Below are 14,249 nucleotides of genomic sequence, written 5' to 3' on the forward strand. Positions count from 1 at the left end.
GCAAGGCTCAGAAAAACTGAGAAATCCAAATGTTTACAAGGCATGAACAACAAACATAAGATGTAGTGACAATGCAACAGTAGCCTAATAAGGTAAGTGACAGTTGCGTCAACTGGCCTGAAACTCTCACACTGGAATTGGGCCATCCTTATTGTTGAACCTGGAATGAGTCTTGAAATATTTTTAAGAATGGACTCAATAGGCTGTTGGTAGATTAGGATTTTAGTAAATAATTCCACTCTGAAGGGGTAAATGGGTTATTTATTTCTATATATTTTGCTTTTGTTAAATTATGCTTGTTTATATGCTACTAGGGCACCTTAAAAACAGATTCTCACTTGGAGTTATCATTTCCCCAAGTCATGATTGTTTTATTTATAAGAGGGCCACAACTGTATAGCACATTGACATTACAAATATACTAAAATATTTGGAGTGTACACATGTAATAAAAATACAAAGAATAAGTAATTTAAACATTGAGAAAAATATTACAAAAAAGAAAATGCAGAAAGAAAAACTATTTAGAACCCTTTGCAAATGTTTATAACTGTCATAAATACTCAGTGTTTAATAACCCCATTGTGAATAAGCAAAAACTACAGAAGTGATTTGTAGTGAAAGGATGAGTAATGAAATGTAATATAAATTAGTCCTTTCTTCCCCAGAAAACAATATACAGTTTAGGCAGAAAATGATCTTAGGATGTACTCTTAAAATAAGCAACATAAAATATCTTTATATTTGAAGTCCAAGTTAATATCCATTATTACTCCATTAATGATTTATGAATGGCATTAATGTGTGAGTCAATGATATGGCAGATACTACTATTTCTTATTTTCTCTACCATGATACCCATGGTACAAAATGTTGTTTATCCTAGACAGATCGGAATAAGATGTTTGAGTTCCTCGTCTTTATTCGTATTTGCTTTCTCCGGTTGTGATCTGAAACTGACAAAATTTGAAACAATAAATGCAATCGACAATGTGAATGCAAACTGATACAATACAAAAGATTAGAGAAAAATATAACACAAATTATTACAATTATTGTCACCCATGCTAAAGGAACCCAAATTCTGGAGATACCTGCAATTTTTAAACTACTTTAGATAACTAAACTAGATACCTAAACTGCATTTTTCTTAGGATGTCTAATATAAAACTTTCACAAAGAAACAAGGGCCACAGGCAACCCACCTTTCATGCACATCTTAATGCAGTGTTTCTTGTGGGCAAAGTTGTTTTTGTTGCCTCCACAGCCACTGTAGCGAAACATCTGGCATCTCCCAGTTCTGGTGTTGTAGACGTATCTTCTTTCTGAGCCATCGCAATCGCCCCTATCAACTGGACTCATGCAGACTTCAGGGGGAGTGAACTCTGAAATGTGATAACAATTCAAGGAGAATGTCAATACCAGTTTTTACCAATTTCATACACATTACAAAGTCATGATCCGCAACATAGCAGTAAAACTCTTCTCCTACAGTGGCACCAAAAAGCATTTGGACACTTAAGCCACACTTGAAAATGAATGAGTGTCCTTTCATTACATAACAAGATATCAAACCAACTGACATTTATTTGAAATAAAGACAGCCCAAGCACACTTTTCAAGCAAAACATGTTACAAAAAAAAAAAAAAAAAAAATGATGAGTTGGGTTTTAAACTGTTAAACAATATGTATGCTGTTGAAAATTCTAGAAAATAATAAAAAAAAGTATTTGGACATGTTCTGGTTATCAAAGTTAGTGAAATGTTCAAAGTTAAAGTGATTAACACCTGACTAAGGGTGTGTTCCATTCAGTGATCATCCCTATGCCCTATTCCCTTAGAAGACTTTACTATCCACTGTGAGAGCATTGGAGGGCTGAAAGGTGTGGGGCTCAAAAAACAAATATTTTTGGAACTCACCTTTTACTCTCTCTTTGCCTAACATTTAAATTTGCTCAGTTTGCAAGTAAGCTGGTTGATTGGTCCAGTGATTTGGGTGGAGTATGACACATCCCTACAGGATTTAATTCAGATGCATCACCCATATAAGTAATACGGTCCTTTGACCAGTGCAGTAGGTGGCAGCAATGCTCCTAAATAATTGATTGCCATTAAACAAGAAGTAGTAGTAAGCTGGTTTCACTGCACCGTGCTACGAGAGTTTTCTTTGAAACTGCTTTGGCCTTGGCATATAGAAGCGTGCCTTTATCAAGATAAGCCGTAGCCAAATTAGACACTGGGACACTTAGCTATCTGAGGTCACTAGTTTAAATAAATTCACACATAGCTTGGCTAAGTCACTAGTTAAATTAATTCTGGGTCGAGATACACATTATGAGACAGGTCACATTTCCTGGTCCAGATACACATTATAACTCAGGTCACTCGCCGTTTAAGCCTTTTGGCTAAGCAGACCCAGGCACACATAGAGATTTAGTTCATTAGTGTTATGGCATTCGGCCAAGCAGGCCAAGGCACATCTAGCTAGCATACACTGCATATGGCTCTTTGGAGCAGCAGCAGTACACAAGTCTTGATGGTAGATCTTCTTGTTTGGGGGGTTGTGTTTTGTGTTATGCACTTGTGCAGCTTCCCTGCTTTGTTGGAGGATAATTTTTATGTCTAATTGTGCAGCAGCATGTCTTGTTTTTCTAATTGTGCAGCACCAGCAGCATGTTCATATTCTTAACTCAGTATATGTGTATGTTCTAGCAGTAGCAAGTCTCCGTACTTGATCTGCAGCAGCAGCATAGCAGATCTAGTCCACCAAGACCAATATACTATAAATATGTCAGACCATCATTAACATGAAATCTTTTAGAGAGTTGTCATGACTGAACTGTGGTTACTCTGCTTGGACACATGTGTGATCTGATTTCATACCCTAAAAGGTATTTGGATATTTAAAGCTGATGTGTAATTTTTTTCAATGTTGAAATTCGTTCTGATAACCCAATTCCACAATTCTGTTTGGTGATGCTAGTGGCACAGAAATCACACACTTTAGCAGGTATCAATAAGCAGGTTGTGTGGGTTTTCTTACCATGCTTAGTGAGGGCTTCTGTAGCAGGTTTGGATTCTTCCTCTGGTTTTGATGGGCCATTTATGTCCATGTGGTTTGAACTAGCTAAAAGGAAGGTACGAAAATAAAAATTTTTTCATACTTGTCTTTTTCAGGAACTATTTCCTTCAAGAGCACCAGTGCATGAGGAGTCTTTTTAATTTAGTGCTTTCATTTAAAAAAAAAAAAATAATCTGAATTAATTATACAAAAGTGCACATCCGACTGTAAATTTGTCTGTCTCTGTGGAAGATACAGTGCATCCGGAAGTATTCACAGCGCTTCACTTTTTCCACATTTTGTTATGTTACAGCCTTATTCCAAAATGGGTTAAATTCATTATTTTCCTCAAAATTCTACAAACAATACCCCATAATGACAACGTGAAAGAAGTTTTTGAAATCTTTGCAAATTTATAAAAAATAAAAAAATCACATGTACATAAGTATTCACAGCCTTTGCTCAATGCTTTGTTGAAGCACCTTTGGCACCAGTTACAGCATCAAGTCTTTTTGAGTATGATGCTACAAGCTTGGCATACCTATTTTTGGGCAGTTTCTCCCATTCTTCTTTGCAGGACCTCTCAAGCTCCATCAGGTTGGATGGGGAGCGTCGGTGCACAGCCATTTTCAGATCTCTCCAGAGATGTTCAATCGGGTTCAAGTCTGGGCTCTGGCTGGGCCACTCAAGGACATTCACAGAGTTGTCCCTGAGCCACTCCTTTGTTATCTTGGCTGTGTGCTTAGGGTCGTTGTCCTGTTGGAAGATGAACCGTCGCCCCAGTCTGAGGTCCAGAGCGCTCTGGAGCAGGTTTTCATCAAGGATGTCTCTGTACATTGCTGCATTCATCTTTCCCTCGATCCTGACTAGTCTCCCAGTTCCTGCCACTGAAAAACATCCCCACAGCATGATGCTGCCACCACCATGCTTCACTGTAGGGATGGTATTGACCAGGTGATGAGTGGTGCCTGGTTTCCTCCAGACATGACGCTTGCCATTCAGGCCAAACAGTTCAATCTTTGTTTCTCATGGTCTGAGAGTCCTTCAGGTGCCTTTTGGAAAACTCCAGGTGGGCTGTCATGTGCCTTTTACTGAGGAGTGGCTTCCGTCCGGCCACTCTACCATACAGGCCTGATTGGTGGAGTGCTGCAGAGATGGTTGTTCTTCTGGAAGGTTCTCCTCGCTCCACAGAGAAATGCTGGAGCTCTGTCAGAGTGACCATCGGGTTCTTGGTCACCTCCCTGACTAAGGCCCTTCTCCCCCGATCACTCAGTCTGGCCTGGCGGCCAGCTCTAGGAAGAGTCCTGGTGGTTCCGAACTTCTTCCATTTACAGATGATGGAGGCTACTGTGCTCATTGGGACCTTCAATGCTGCAGAAATTTTTCTGTACCATTCCCCAGATCTGTGCTTCGATACAATCCTGTCTCGGAGGTCTACAGACAATTCCTTGGACTTCATGGCTTGGTTTGTGCTCTGACGTGCACTGTTAACTGTGGGACCTTATATAGACAGGTGTGTGCCTTTCCAAATCATGTCCAATCAACTGAATTTACCACAGGTGGACTCCAATCAAGTTGTAGAAACATCTCAAGGATGATCAGTGGAAACAGGATGCACCTGAGCTCAATTGTGAGTGTCATGGCAAAGGCTGTGAATACTTATGTACATGTGATTTTTTATGTTTTTTATTTTTAATAAATTTGCAAAGATTTCAGACAAACTTCTTTCACGTTGTCATTATGGGGTATTGTTTGTAGAATTTTGAGGAAAATAATTAATTTAATCCATTTTGGAATAAGGCTGTAACATAACAACATGTGGAAAAAGTGAAGCACTGTGAATACTTTCCGGATGCGCTGTATCTCTGTAGCAGACAGGGATATTATGTGCCCTGGGGCAGTGGAGCACAGAGTAGCTCTTCACTGTCAAAATAAACAGAAGGAAGCAGAAAATATGGCAGCTACACTGCCTTCTGGACTCTGTGGAACAGGCTGTCTGACATGAAGGCACAGCTGTCTGCAATCCTCTGCCTTCACATTCACAGCTAATGTGTATCTTTGTGTTTGTATGTTTTGCGTACATGTGTAAGGGATTTGTGACTTTTATTAGTTCTTTATATAAACTTTTGTGTTTTATTAGTTAATTTGGTCTCACCTGCGTCTTGTGCAGCTGGTTGTAACATGCTATGCAGCAGTGAACGTGATGCATTCAAAAGAACATCATCTAAAAAAATCAAATATTTAATTAAGTAATACAATCAAGTTCAAAAGATACAATATGACTTTCAAGGAGAATTGATCAACAAAACCATGTTTTCTAGCTGTAACTTTCTGAAATAAGAGACATTTTTAAATTTTTTGCTAAAAGTTGTACACGCAAAGAAAAGAATTGTACTTATAGTGCAAATTTGTTTAAAATGTACACACACACACATGATGAAGACTGTAGTCATTTCAGTGACCAAGAAAAAGTTTTACATAACAGTGGTCCACTTTCTATGTGTACTGACATACTGAGATCATATGACCAGACGAAAACTACTTGGTTAATCTTGGTAAGCTCCTATTGCGCCAAATGCACCTGCGAACCTGGTATTTCTACAGACATTATTCACAGCAGCGTCATCTTTGATTTTTGATGGGAAAGACAATGAGGCTGTGAGGGACAGATGTACAGTCTCTTCCATGGGTTGTACTGCAATTTAAAGTGTTTTTGGATCGTTCCATGGACAAAACATAACAAAAACCTTTTCAATAACATTCAGTACACAAAAACTCCAGACAACATGAGTTGTGTAAAATCAGGGGTGATCTAGGAGCGTTTTACAGCTTAATACCGTGCATGTCTTTGAAGAGATGAAAGTCTATCCCTCACAGCCTCGTTGTCATTCCCATTAAAAAAATCAAAGATGGCGCTGCCATGAATAAGGTCTATGGCCTTCATTACTGAAATGTTTGCTTTTGCATGATGCTTCTAAAGTTGCCAGTATAAAGACCAAACCAAATACGTGGTAAAAAAAAAAAAAAAAAAAAATATATATATATATATATATATATATATATATATATATATATATATATATATATATATATATTTGCATCTTTAAACAAAGATCATTACAAAATATCCAATGAAGAAAAAAAAAAGATTTTTGATATTAATATACAGTAATTAAGCAGGATATGTGAGTTATCATGTATACAATGTTTAGTGAGGGGTTCTGCAGCAGGTTTGGCTTCTTCCTCTGGTTTTGATGCAGCTGAAGTCAGAAGTTTACATACACCTTAGCTAAATACATTTAAACTCAGTTTTTCACAATTTCCAGACATTTAATCATAGAAAATATTCCCGTCTTAGGTCAGTTAGGATCACTACTTTATTTTGAGAATGTGAAATGTCAGAATAATAATAGAGAGAATTATTTCTTTCAGCTTTTATTTCTTTCTTCACATTCCCAATGGGTCAGAAGTTTACATACAATTTGTTAGTATTTGGTAGCATTGCCTTTTAATTGTTTAACTTGGTTCAAACGTTTTGTGTAGCCTTCCACAAGCTTCTCACAATAAGTTCCTGGAACTTTGGCCCATTCCTCCAGACAGAACTGGTGTAACTGAGTCAGGTTTGTAGGCCTCCTTGCTCGCACACGCTTTTTCAGTTCTGCCCACAAATTTTCTATCGGACTGAGGTCAGGGCTTTGTGATGGCCACTCTAATACCTTGACTTTGTTGTCCTTAAGCCATTTTGCCACAACTTTGGAGGTATGATTGGGGTCACTGTCCATTTGGAAGACCCATTTGCGACCAAGCTTTAACTTCCTGGCTGATGTCTTGAGATGTTGCTTCAATATATCCACATAATTTTCCTTCCTCATGAAGCCATCTATTTTCTGAAGTGCACCAGTTTCTCCTGCAGCAAAGCACCCCCACAGCATGATGCTGCAATCCCCATGCTTCACGGTTGGGATGGTGTTCTTTGGCTTGCGAGCCTTACCCTTTTTCCTCCAAACATAACAATGGTCATTATGGCCAAAAAGTTCAATTTTTGTTTCATCAGACCAGAGGACATTTCTCAAAAGTAAGATATTTGTCCCCATGTGCACTTGCAAACTGTAGTCTGGCTTTTTTATGGCAGTTTTGGAGCATTGGCTTCTTCCTTGCTGAGCAGCATTTCAGGTTATGTCGATATAGGACTCATTTACTGTGGATATAGATACTTGTCTACCTGCTTCCTCCAGGTCCTTTGCTGTTGTTTTGGGATTGATTTGCACTTTTCGCACCAAACTACATTCATCTCTAGGAGACGGAATGCATCTCCTTCCTGAGCAGTATGATGGCTGCGTGGTCCCATGATGTTTAAATATTTGAGTACTATTTTTTTGTGCAGAAGAACGTGGTACCTTCAGGCATTTGGAAATTGCTCCCAAGAATGAACCAGACTTGTGAAGGTCCAAATTTTTTATTTTTTTATTTTTCCTGAGTTCTTCGCTGATTTAATTTGATTTTCCCATGATGTCAAGCAAAGAGGCACTGAGTTTGAAGGTAGGCCTTAAAATACATCCACAGGTACACCTCCAATTGACTCCAATTAGCCTATCAGAAGCTAATTGTCTAAAGGCTTGACATTATTTTCTGGAATTTTCCAAGCTGCTTAAAGGCACAGTTAACTTAGTGAATGTAAACTTCTGACCCACTGGAAATATGATATAGTCAATAAAAGTGAAACAATCAGTCTGTAAATAATTGTTGGAAAAATTACTCATGTCATGCACAAAGTAGATGTCCTAAACGACTTGCCAAAACTATAGTTTGCTAATATGAAATCTGTGGAGTGGTTAAAAAATGAGTTTTAATGACTTCAACCTAAGTGTCAGTAAACTTCTGACTTCAAATGTACCTCCATGTTGTTTGACTAAGCTAAAAAAAAAGAGGAAAGAAAGCAAAAAACATTTTCATACTTGTTTTCTTCTCATGACAGAGCAATTTTTTTGTCTCGTGCAGCACAAATATGCACCATTAATAAATGTCCTGTCTGTCTTACCAGGTTTAGTGCTTCTATATTTGTATGTATGCTTACACAAATAACTATTCATCGCCTTTCAGTATTTACATCAATAAGGCAGTAGAAACATTAGTTGCTACATTTATTTTTAATAAGATTTTTCCCTCCTTTTTAAATGTTCTGTCTTTTTCAACATGTGAAAAGTAGTGAAGTATTTTGGTGTCTTAATTTAGGCTTTTAGTGGTTTTGGTATCTTATTTTTAGTTGCACTATTAGGACATTCGAGGTAACCTAGGGAGTGGCCTCAGTTCCTCTCAACTGGTTTTGCTTGGACATCAAGTGGTGGCCCAATTCAGTAAATTGTGTATTGTACATAAGTAAACAAAAATGTCCTTACAATCAAATATTGAAATGTATTAATATTACCAGGAATATTAATGTGAGTAGGGCCCAATATGCTAAATTAATAACATGACATGGGGTGAAATTTATCAAACAATTTTTTTTTTGATAATGTGTTATGATGGGTAGAGATCTAATTGCTTTCTTCTGACAAAATCAGTAGGGTTGTCTATAACTTTAGTTGAGTGTTTTGCTTTTAAAATGAATTGTAATGGTTTACTCTAAAAAATAAATCTGTGATCAGCACAAACCATTATCCTCATTGCACGTTTAGGTCTTGACCCACCAGCTGAGAACCCCTGATCTAACCATGACAAAGATACACTTGATAAATGCTTTGCTGTGAAATTTGCAATATAAATAGAATGTGGACAGTCCACATTCTATTTATATTTTTAAGCAGTAAATTGAAGTCATTGTCAGTGTACAACTACAAATGCAAATTTCACAGCAAAGCATTTATCAAGTGTATCTTTGTACAACCGTGCTAAATTTGTGTCAGAATTAAAAGCTGAAGTGTTGTACTTTTGATTAATTAGTATTGAGAGCACAGAATACCAAAAGGCTGCAATCTTGTCATGCAAATCACACAGCTTGCATATCTGTCATTAAACAAAATTGCAGAGCAGAAAAATGTTTTGTTGCTGGTACATACGTAGACATCTGGCCTGGCATTCTTTTATGGTCTTGAAGTTATTGGCATTCCCAAAGCAACCACCATAAAAGAATTGTTTGCATTCCTGGCTCTTGCCATCGAAAAAATAGCGAGGCACCATCCCTCGACATGGCCCAGGCTCATCCTCCAGGTGGCATGGATTTTTATTCTCTTAAAAACAAGGAAAAGACAGGACAGACCATAAATCATGTGTTTCCTTGTTTAACATCTTGGAAAGTTCTTTGTCATCAACTTTAGACTTAAATTAAAAGTGCCGTAAGCAATTCTTTTTTGGAATATCATGCTTAAAATGTCCCTACTACCTTACAGATATCACAGAAATAAATGTCCTGAGAAATGACACATGTTTTTGTTACAGCCCTAGGCTCTGCAAGCAGCCAAAAAGAGTCAGGGGAGAGGCCGGCACTCAATAATACCTGTAGAAAGTTAACCATTAGCATTTTCATTAATCTCAATGGCAGTTGCTCAGCTGGTGCTGGATCCCCCAGAAGTACATGATTTGAAATCGGCCATCTATGCTCATGGGAAATCAGTTCTGGATGCAATTTTTTTTGGAACTACTTACATGAGCCATGTGACTAATAGAGTGCAACAGTCAGGTTCCAGGAGTACAAATCCTATTTCACTTTTCCAAAGGCAAATTAATTTTTAAAGATAACTTGTATACCTTTTCAGACAGGACTACCATGAGCCCCGAGATTGTTAATCAATGGTATGTGCTTCTGTTGAAACCATCAGTCTGCTTTATTTCAACTTCATGTTTTAGAAATTGTGTTTAATAGTGGAATTCCTGGCAAAAAACTACACTACATGATCCTGAAGAGAAAGATCCACCAATCAAAGAATCTCGGCCAACAAAGCATGCTGAACTCTCGCTGCAGAGACCACCAACTCCTATAATGTTCTCTGAATAGCGCAATTGAGTCGGTCTTCCTACATTCTCAACATCTTACTGAATATAGTTTAAATATCTGAATATTTTAATAATATTATATAATATTAATATATTTTTCCATAATATTTAGTTTGATTACATTCGCATGCTTCATGGCATCATGCCTTCATGAAAGACGCTAAGTACACAGTCTTGTACCTTTTGTCTTTTTGTCAAATTTTTTTGATATTTTTAGATTTATGCTTCAAATCAAAGTTTGTAATATGATTAAACTTGGAGCAGGTTGGTTTGATTCATGGCTTAGAACTCTTTAAGGATTTTATGAAATCCCAATGGAAAAAATGAATAGGAAAAATACTTCTGGAACACGGCTGAAAAAGTGGGTGGTTACTGGTGCGCTCTATTCAGGAGTCAAAGGAAAATTACGTCATAACAACGCTGAATGATTGATGGCACCACAAGAAGGTGCACAGTCCCAAGCTTGCGTTCCAACTCAAAGTCGGATTTTCCAACTTCCTACTAGGAAAAGTGCAATGGAATGCCACTTGAAGTCGGAATTCCAACTTAGAAAGTCGTGCAGAAATGTTACACTCCGATTTCGCTGAGATGCAGGTGCATGATGTCACACAAACATGCTGGCACCCAGACAGACACAAAATAAGTGATAAACATTCACTTTTATTAAATAATATAGATGAATGAGTCAAAGTTCCTACATTACATGATATTAAAGCTTGTTTAAAAAACATAAGCAGAGACAGGTGTTCAAAACATAGTAAATTATGCTATCTTTTGATAATTGTACACCTGTAGCACAAATGCTAAAGTTGAAGAATTGTTTATGAATTGGGTTGCTAAGAGACATCTCTAGCGACAGTCAAACACTTGCTAAGTTAACAGAAGTGTTACAGTTTTGTTTCCTTAAATGACATCTTCTGAGCATCTGGCAATGGAATGCATTTATGGTCGGAGATCGGAGATATCACGTAGGAATATCCCATATCCAACTTGAATGGAATGCAGCATTAGTCCCAAGCACAGTCCTTTCAACTACCAACTATCCTGAGCTGTGACGTCAAAGGCAGCAGACACAAAACTTTCTATTTAAAATGTTTAGTCTATTTTTTACATTTAATGGCCCTCCAAAAATATGGCACTGATAAAACATCTACTATACCACAATGAAATCTTTGTGATTTATTTGCTTATATGTTTAGAAAGACTTTATGTCTAAAGTAGTGCCCGACCAATATATCGGTTGGCCGATATTAGATACAAGGTCTGTCTTTTACTCTCCGTGACAAGGAGCTTATAGCTAACTAGCTAACCACGTAGCTACTTTCATTGTTGTCAGCTGAGTGGAAGCTAATGAGTAAACATGTATTCACCAAACTGTTTTGCTCAGGATTCACAGTTTGGTACCCCCTTCAACCGAACAATTCCAGTCATTGCATTTATAAAATGTAATATATAGAAGTCTTGTTTTCCACCGTTGAAAGTTTCCCCTGAACTTGTATAGCAGAATACGGTGTAACACCTCTGCTTATCTGTTTATCTTGACTCGGCAGTATTAATATAGTCAGCATTTGACTGATACTAAACAGTACTGATGTTTTTATTCTTTATTTTCTCAGTGTTCATTTCTAGAACTTGTTTACAATATATAATAATAATGTCAAATATTCTTTGATAAAAATATTTAAGAAAGCAGTCTTCTGAGTACCTTTGCATAGTCATATCGGTGCAAAATCGGTGAAAAATCCACATAGAGAAGGTCTGTTTTCATTCCAGCTCAAATTAAATACATCGGCCACCATATTGGTAATCGGTGAATCTAAAATCCATGTCGGTCTCAAAAATCCCATATTGGTCGGGCTCTAGTCTAAAGGCCTACATATACTTCCGGAGAAGTATTATTCGCTCTTTGTTCAGAGGTAAATAGAAGTTCTAAACAGCCGAGGAACGGTATACTGTTTGCGAACATTAAGACACCTGCCGCACCGCTGTTTTATGATGACACTGATACTGCTGCAAACATCAGTGTATAAAAGTGTTAATGTGCAGAATAAAGATAAAAGAATGATGATTGGCTTACATTGGGCAGATGTGTTGATGGCACATGTGTGAATGGGCACTAGAGAGTATTTTGAGTAGATTTGATTCCTTTTGTAGACTCTGCATGAACAATCGTACAGATGTAGGTCAATTTGCACCAGCTCGCTAATAACTCTGTGTTGATGTTGATTGATTTTGACTGACTGAACAACATGAACAGAATGAGCTGTCACGTCAAGGTAGGCGGTGCTTCAGATCACACCTACCAATGATGTGGACCAATGGCAGTAAGGTGTTAAGCAGTCAGTTAGAAGTTTTCCTAAAAGCTCGCCTGGGCGAACTGTTACGAACCACTGAAACAAACGCAAAAACACTGTCTTTTTGGCCAGATTTTGTTCTAAATGACGTCACACCTGTTCGTTCTTCGATTTCGTATGAAGTATACTTGGGCCTTAAAAGTTTTATTTTTTTTTTTGGATCTACCACCAGGGAATAACTGGGCCATGCTAAACAGGCCAACCCTAGGCTCGTTTGAGATTAGCAAGCTCTGCACAGAACAGAGCCCATCTGAAGGGCCAGACTACAAGGTTGGCATAGAATAGCATTACGCAGCGGTCCCATAGATATTATATGGCAGTACACTAGCAAGGAGACAAAAGGCTGTTCTTTTTGAATGGATGTCTATGGAGGAGATACTTCCCCATGCTGATTAAACTGCTTTTGTGAGGAAACGGGTCATCACTTAATGAACTGACCGCCTATCTGCCAATCTTCAATGTGTTTTTCACTAAACAATCTTTTTGGAGTGAACTACATATGGAGTTTATTAAACTCAGCAAAAAAGAAACATCCCTTTTTCAGGACACTGTATTTTAAAGATAATTTTGTAAAAATCCAAATATCTTTACAGATCTTTATTGTAAAGGGTTTAAACAATGTTTTCCATGCTTGTTCAATGAACCATAAACAATTAATGAACATCCACCTGTGGAACGGTCGTTAAGACACTAACAGCTTACAGACAGTAGGCAATTAAGGTCACAGTTATAAAAACTTAGGACACTAAAGAGACCTTTCTACTGACTCTGAAAAACACCAAAAGAAAGATGCCCAGGGTCCCTGCTCATCTGTGTGAACGTGCCTTAGGCATGCTACAGGGAGGTATGAGGACTGCAGATGTGGCCAGGGCAATAAATTACAATGTCCGTACTGTGCGACCCCTAAGACAGAGCTCATTGCAGGCAATCTCAACGCTGTGTGTTACAGGGAAGACATCCTCCTCTCTCATGTGGTACCCTTCCTTCAGGCTCATCCTGACATGACCCTCCCGCATGACAGTGCCACCAGCCATACTGCTCGTTCTGTGTATGATTTCCTGCAAGACAGAAATGTCAGTGTTCTGCCATGGCCAGTGAAATGCCCGGATCTCAATCCCATTGAGCACGTCTGGGACCTGTTGGATCGGAGGGTGAGGGCTAGGGCCATTCCCCCCAGAAATGTCCAGGAACTTGCAAGTGCCTTGGTGGAAGAGTGGGGTAACATCTCACAGCAAGAACTGGCAAATCTGGTGCAGTCCATGAGGAGGAGATGCACTGCAGTACTTAAGCTGAGTGTTAATTTTCATTTTGACCCATTTGATTCCATTTCTGTTAGTCACATGTCTGTGAAACTTGTTCAGTTTATGTCTTAGTTGTTGAATCATTTTATGTTCATACAAATATTTACACATGTTAAGTTTGCTGAAAATAAAAGTAGTTGAAAGTGGGAGGACATTTCTTTTTTTGCCGAGTTTGATCAAATTACTGTTTTAGAAGGGAAGTCACCAATGAATTTGCGACGGGTAGGTGTCAGTTTATGGCTCCCCTCATTCATTTATGGTAACCGCAAACGATGACTTACTGTCGTATTACACTAGTTGACTGTTATGCTCTCTCCTATGATAAAAGCATGGAGAATGTTATCTCAGAGTAGAAGATCTCTGGCGTATAAACGATCACTGGTGATCACCGGCCGGTGCATGCTGGTAAGAAATCTGTCAGACTTGCTGTGATGTCATGGTGATGTATGTCAAAAGAAGAGTTAGAGAAGTGAGAACTGTCTAACTTGACCAAGTAGGTATAGCTGCAGGTCGGAAATCTCCAGTTGAGGCAGAATCTGCAAA

General features: G+C 38.2%; 1 protein-coding gene across 3 annotated transcripts in view; it reads right to left on the minus strand.

Annotated features, from left to right (window-relative positions):
- Window positions 1-244: 244 nt before the first annotated feature.
- Window positions 245-14,249, minus strand: part of tfpia (tissue factor pathway inhibitor a) — a 46,742-nt gene continuing 32,737 nt past the window's right edge. For 2 of the 3 annotated variants that reach the window (XM_051709152.1, XM_051709151.1), the window contains exons 3-7: window positions 9,118-9,288; window positions 5,217-5,285; window positions 3,044-3,127; window positions 1,206-1,385; window positions 245-956 (exon numbers count right to left, since the gene is read on the minus strand). In XM_051709152.1, the coding sequence (XP_051565112.1) occupies window positions 883-956; window positions 1,206-1,385; window positions 3,044-3,127; window positions 5,217-5,285; window positions 9,118-9,288 (578 nt within the window). In that variant the 3' untranslated portion in view covers window positions 245-882. The remainder of the gene's footprint in view (window positions 957-1,205; window positions 1,386-3,043; window positions 3,128-5,216; window positions 5,286-9,117; window positions 9,289-14,249) is intronic. The other variant, XM_051709153.1, reaches the window with a different exon arrangement.

This window comes from Myxocyprinus asiaticus, chromosome 10 (assembly GCF_019703515.2).
Source record: "Myxocyprinus asiaticus isolate MX2 ecotype Aquarium Trade chromosome 10, UBuf_Myxa_2, whole genome shotgun sequence".
Taxonomy (NCBI): Eukaryota; Metazoa; Chordata; class Actinopteri; order Cypriniformes; family Catostomidae; genus Myxocyprinus; species Myxocyprinus asiaticus.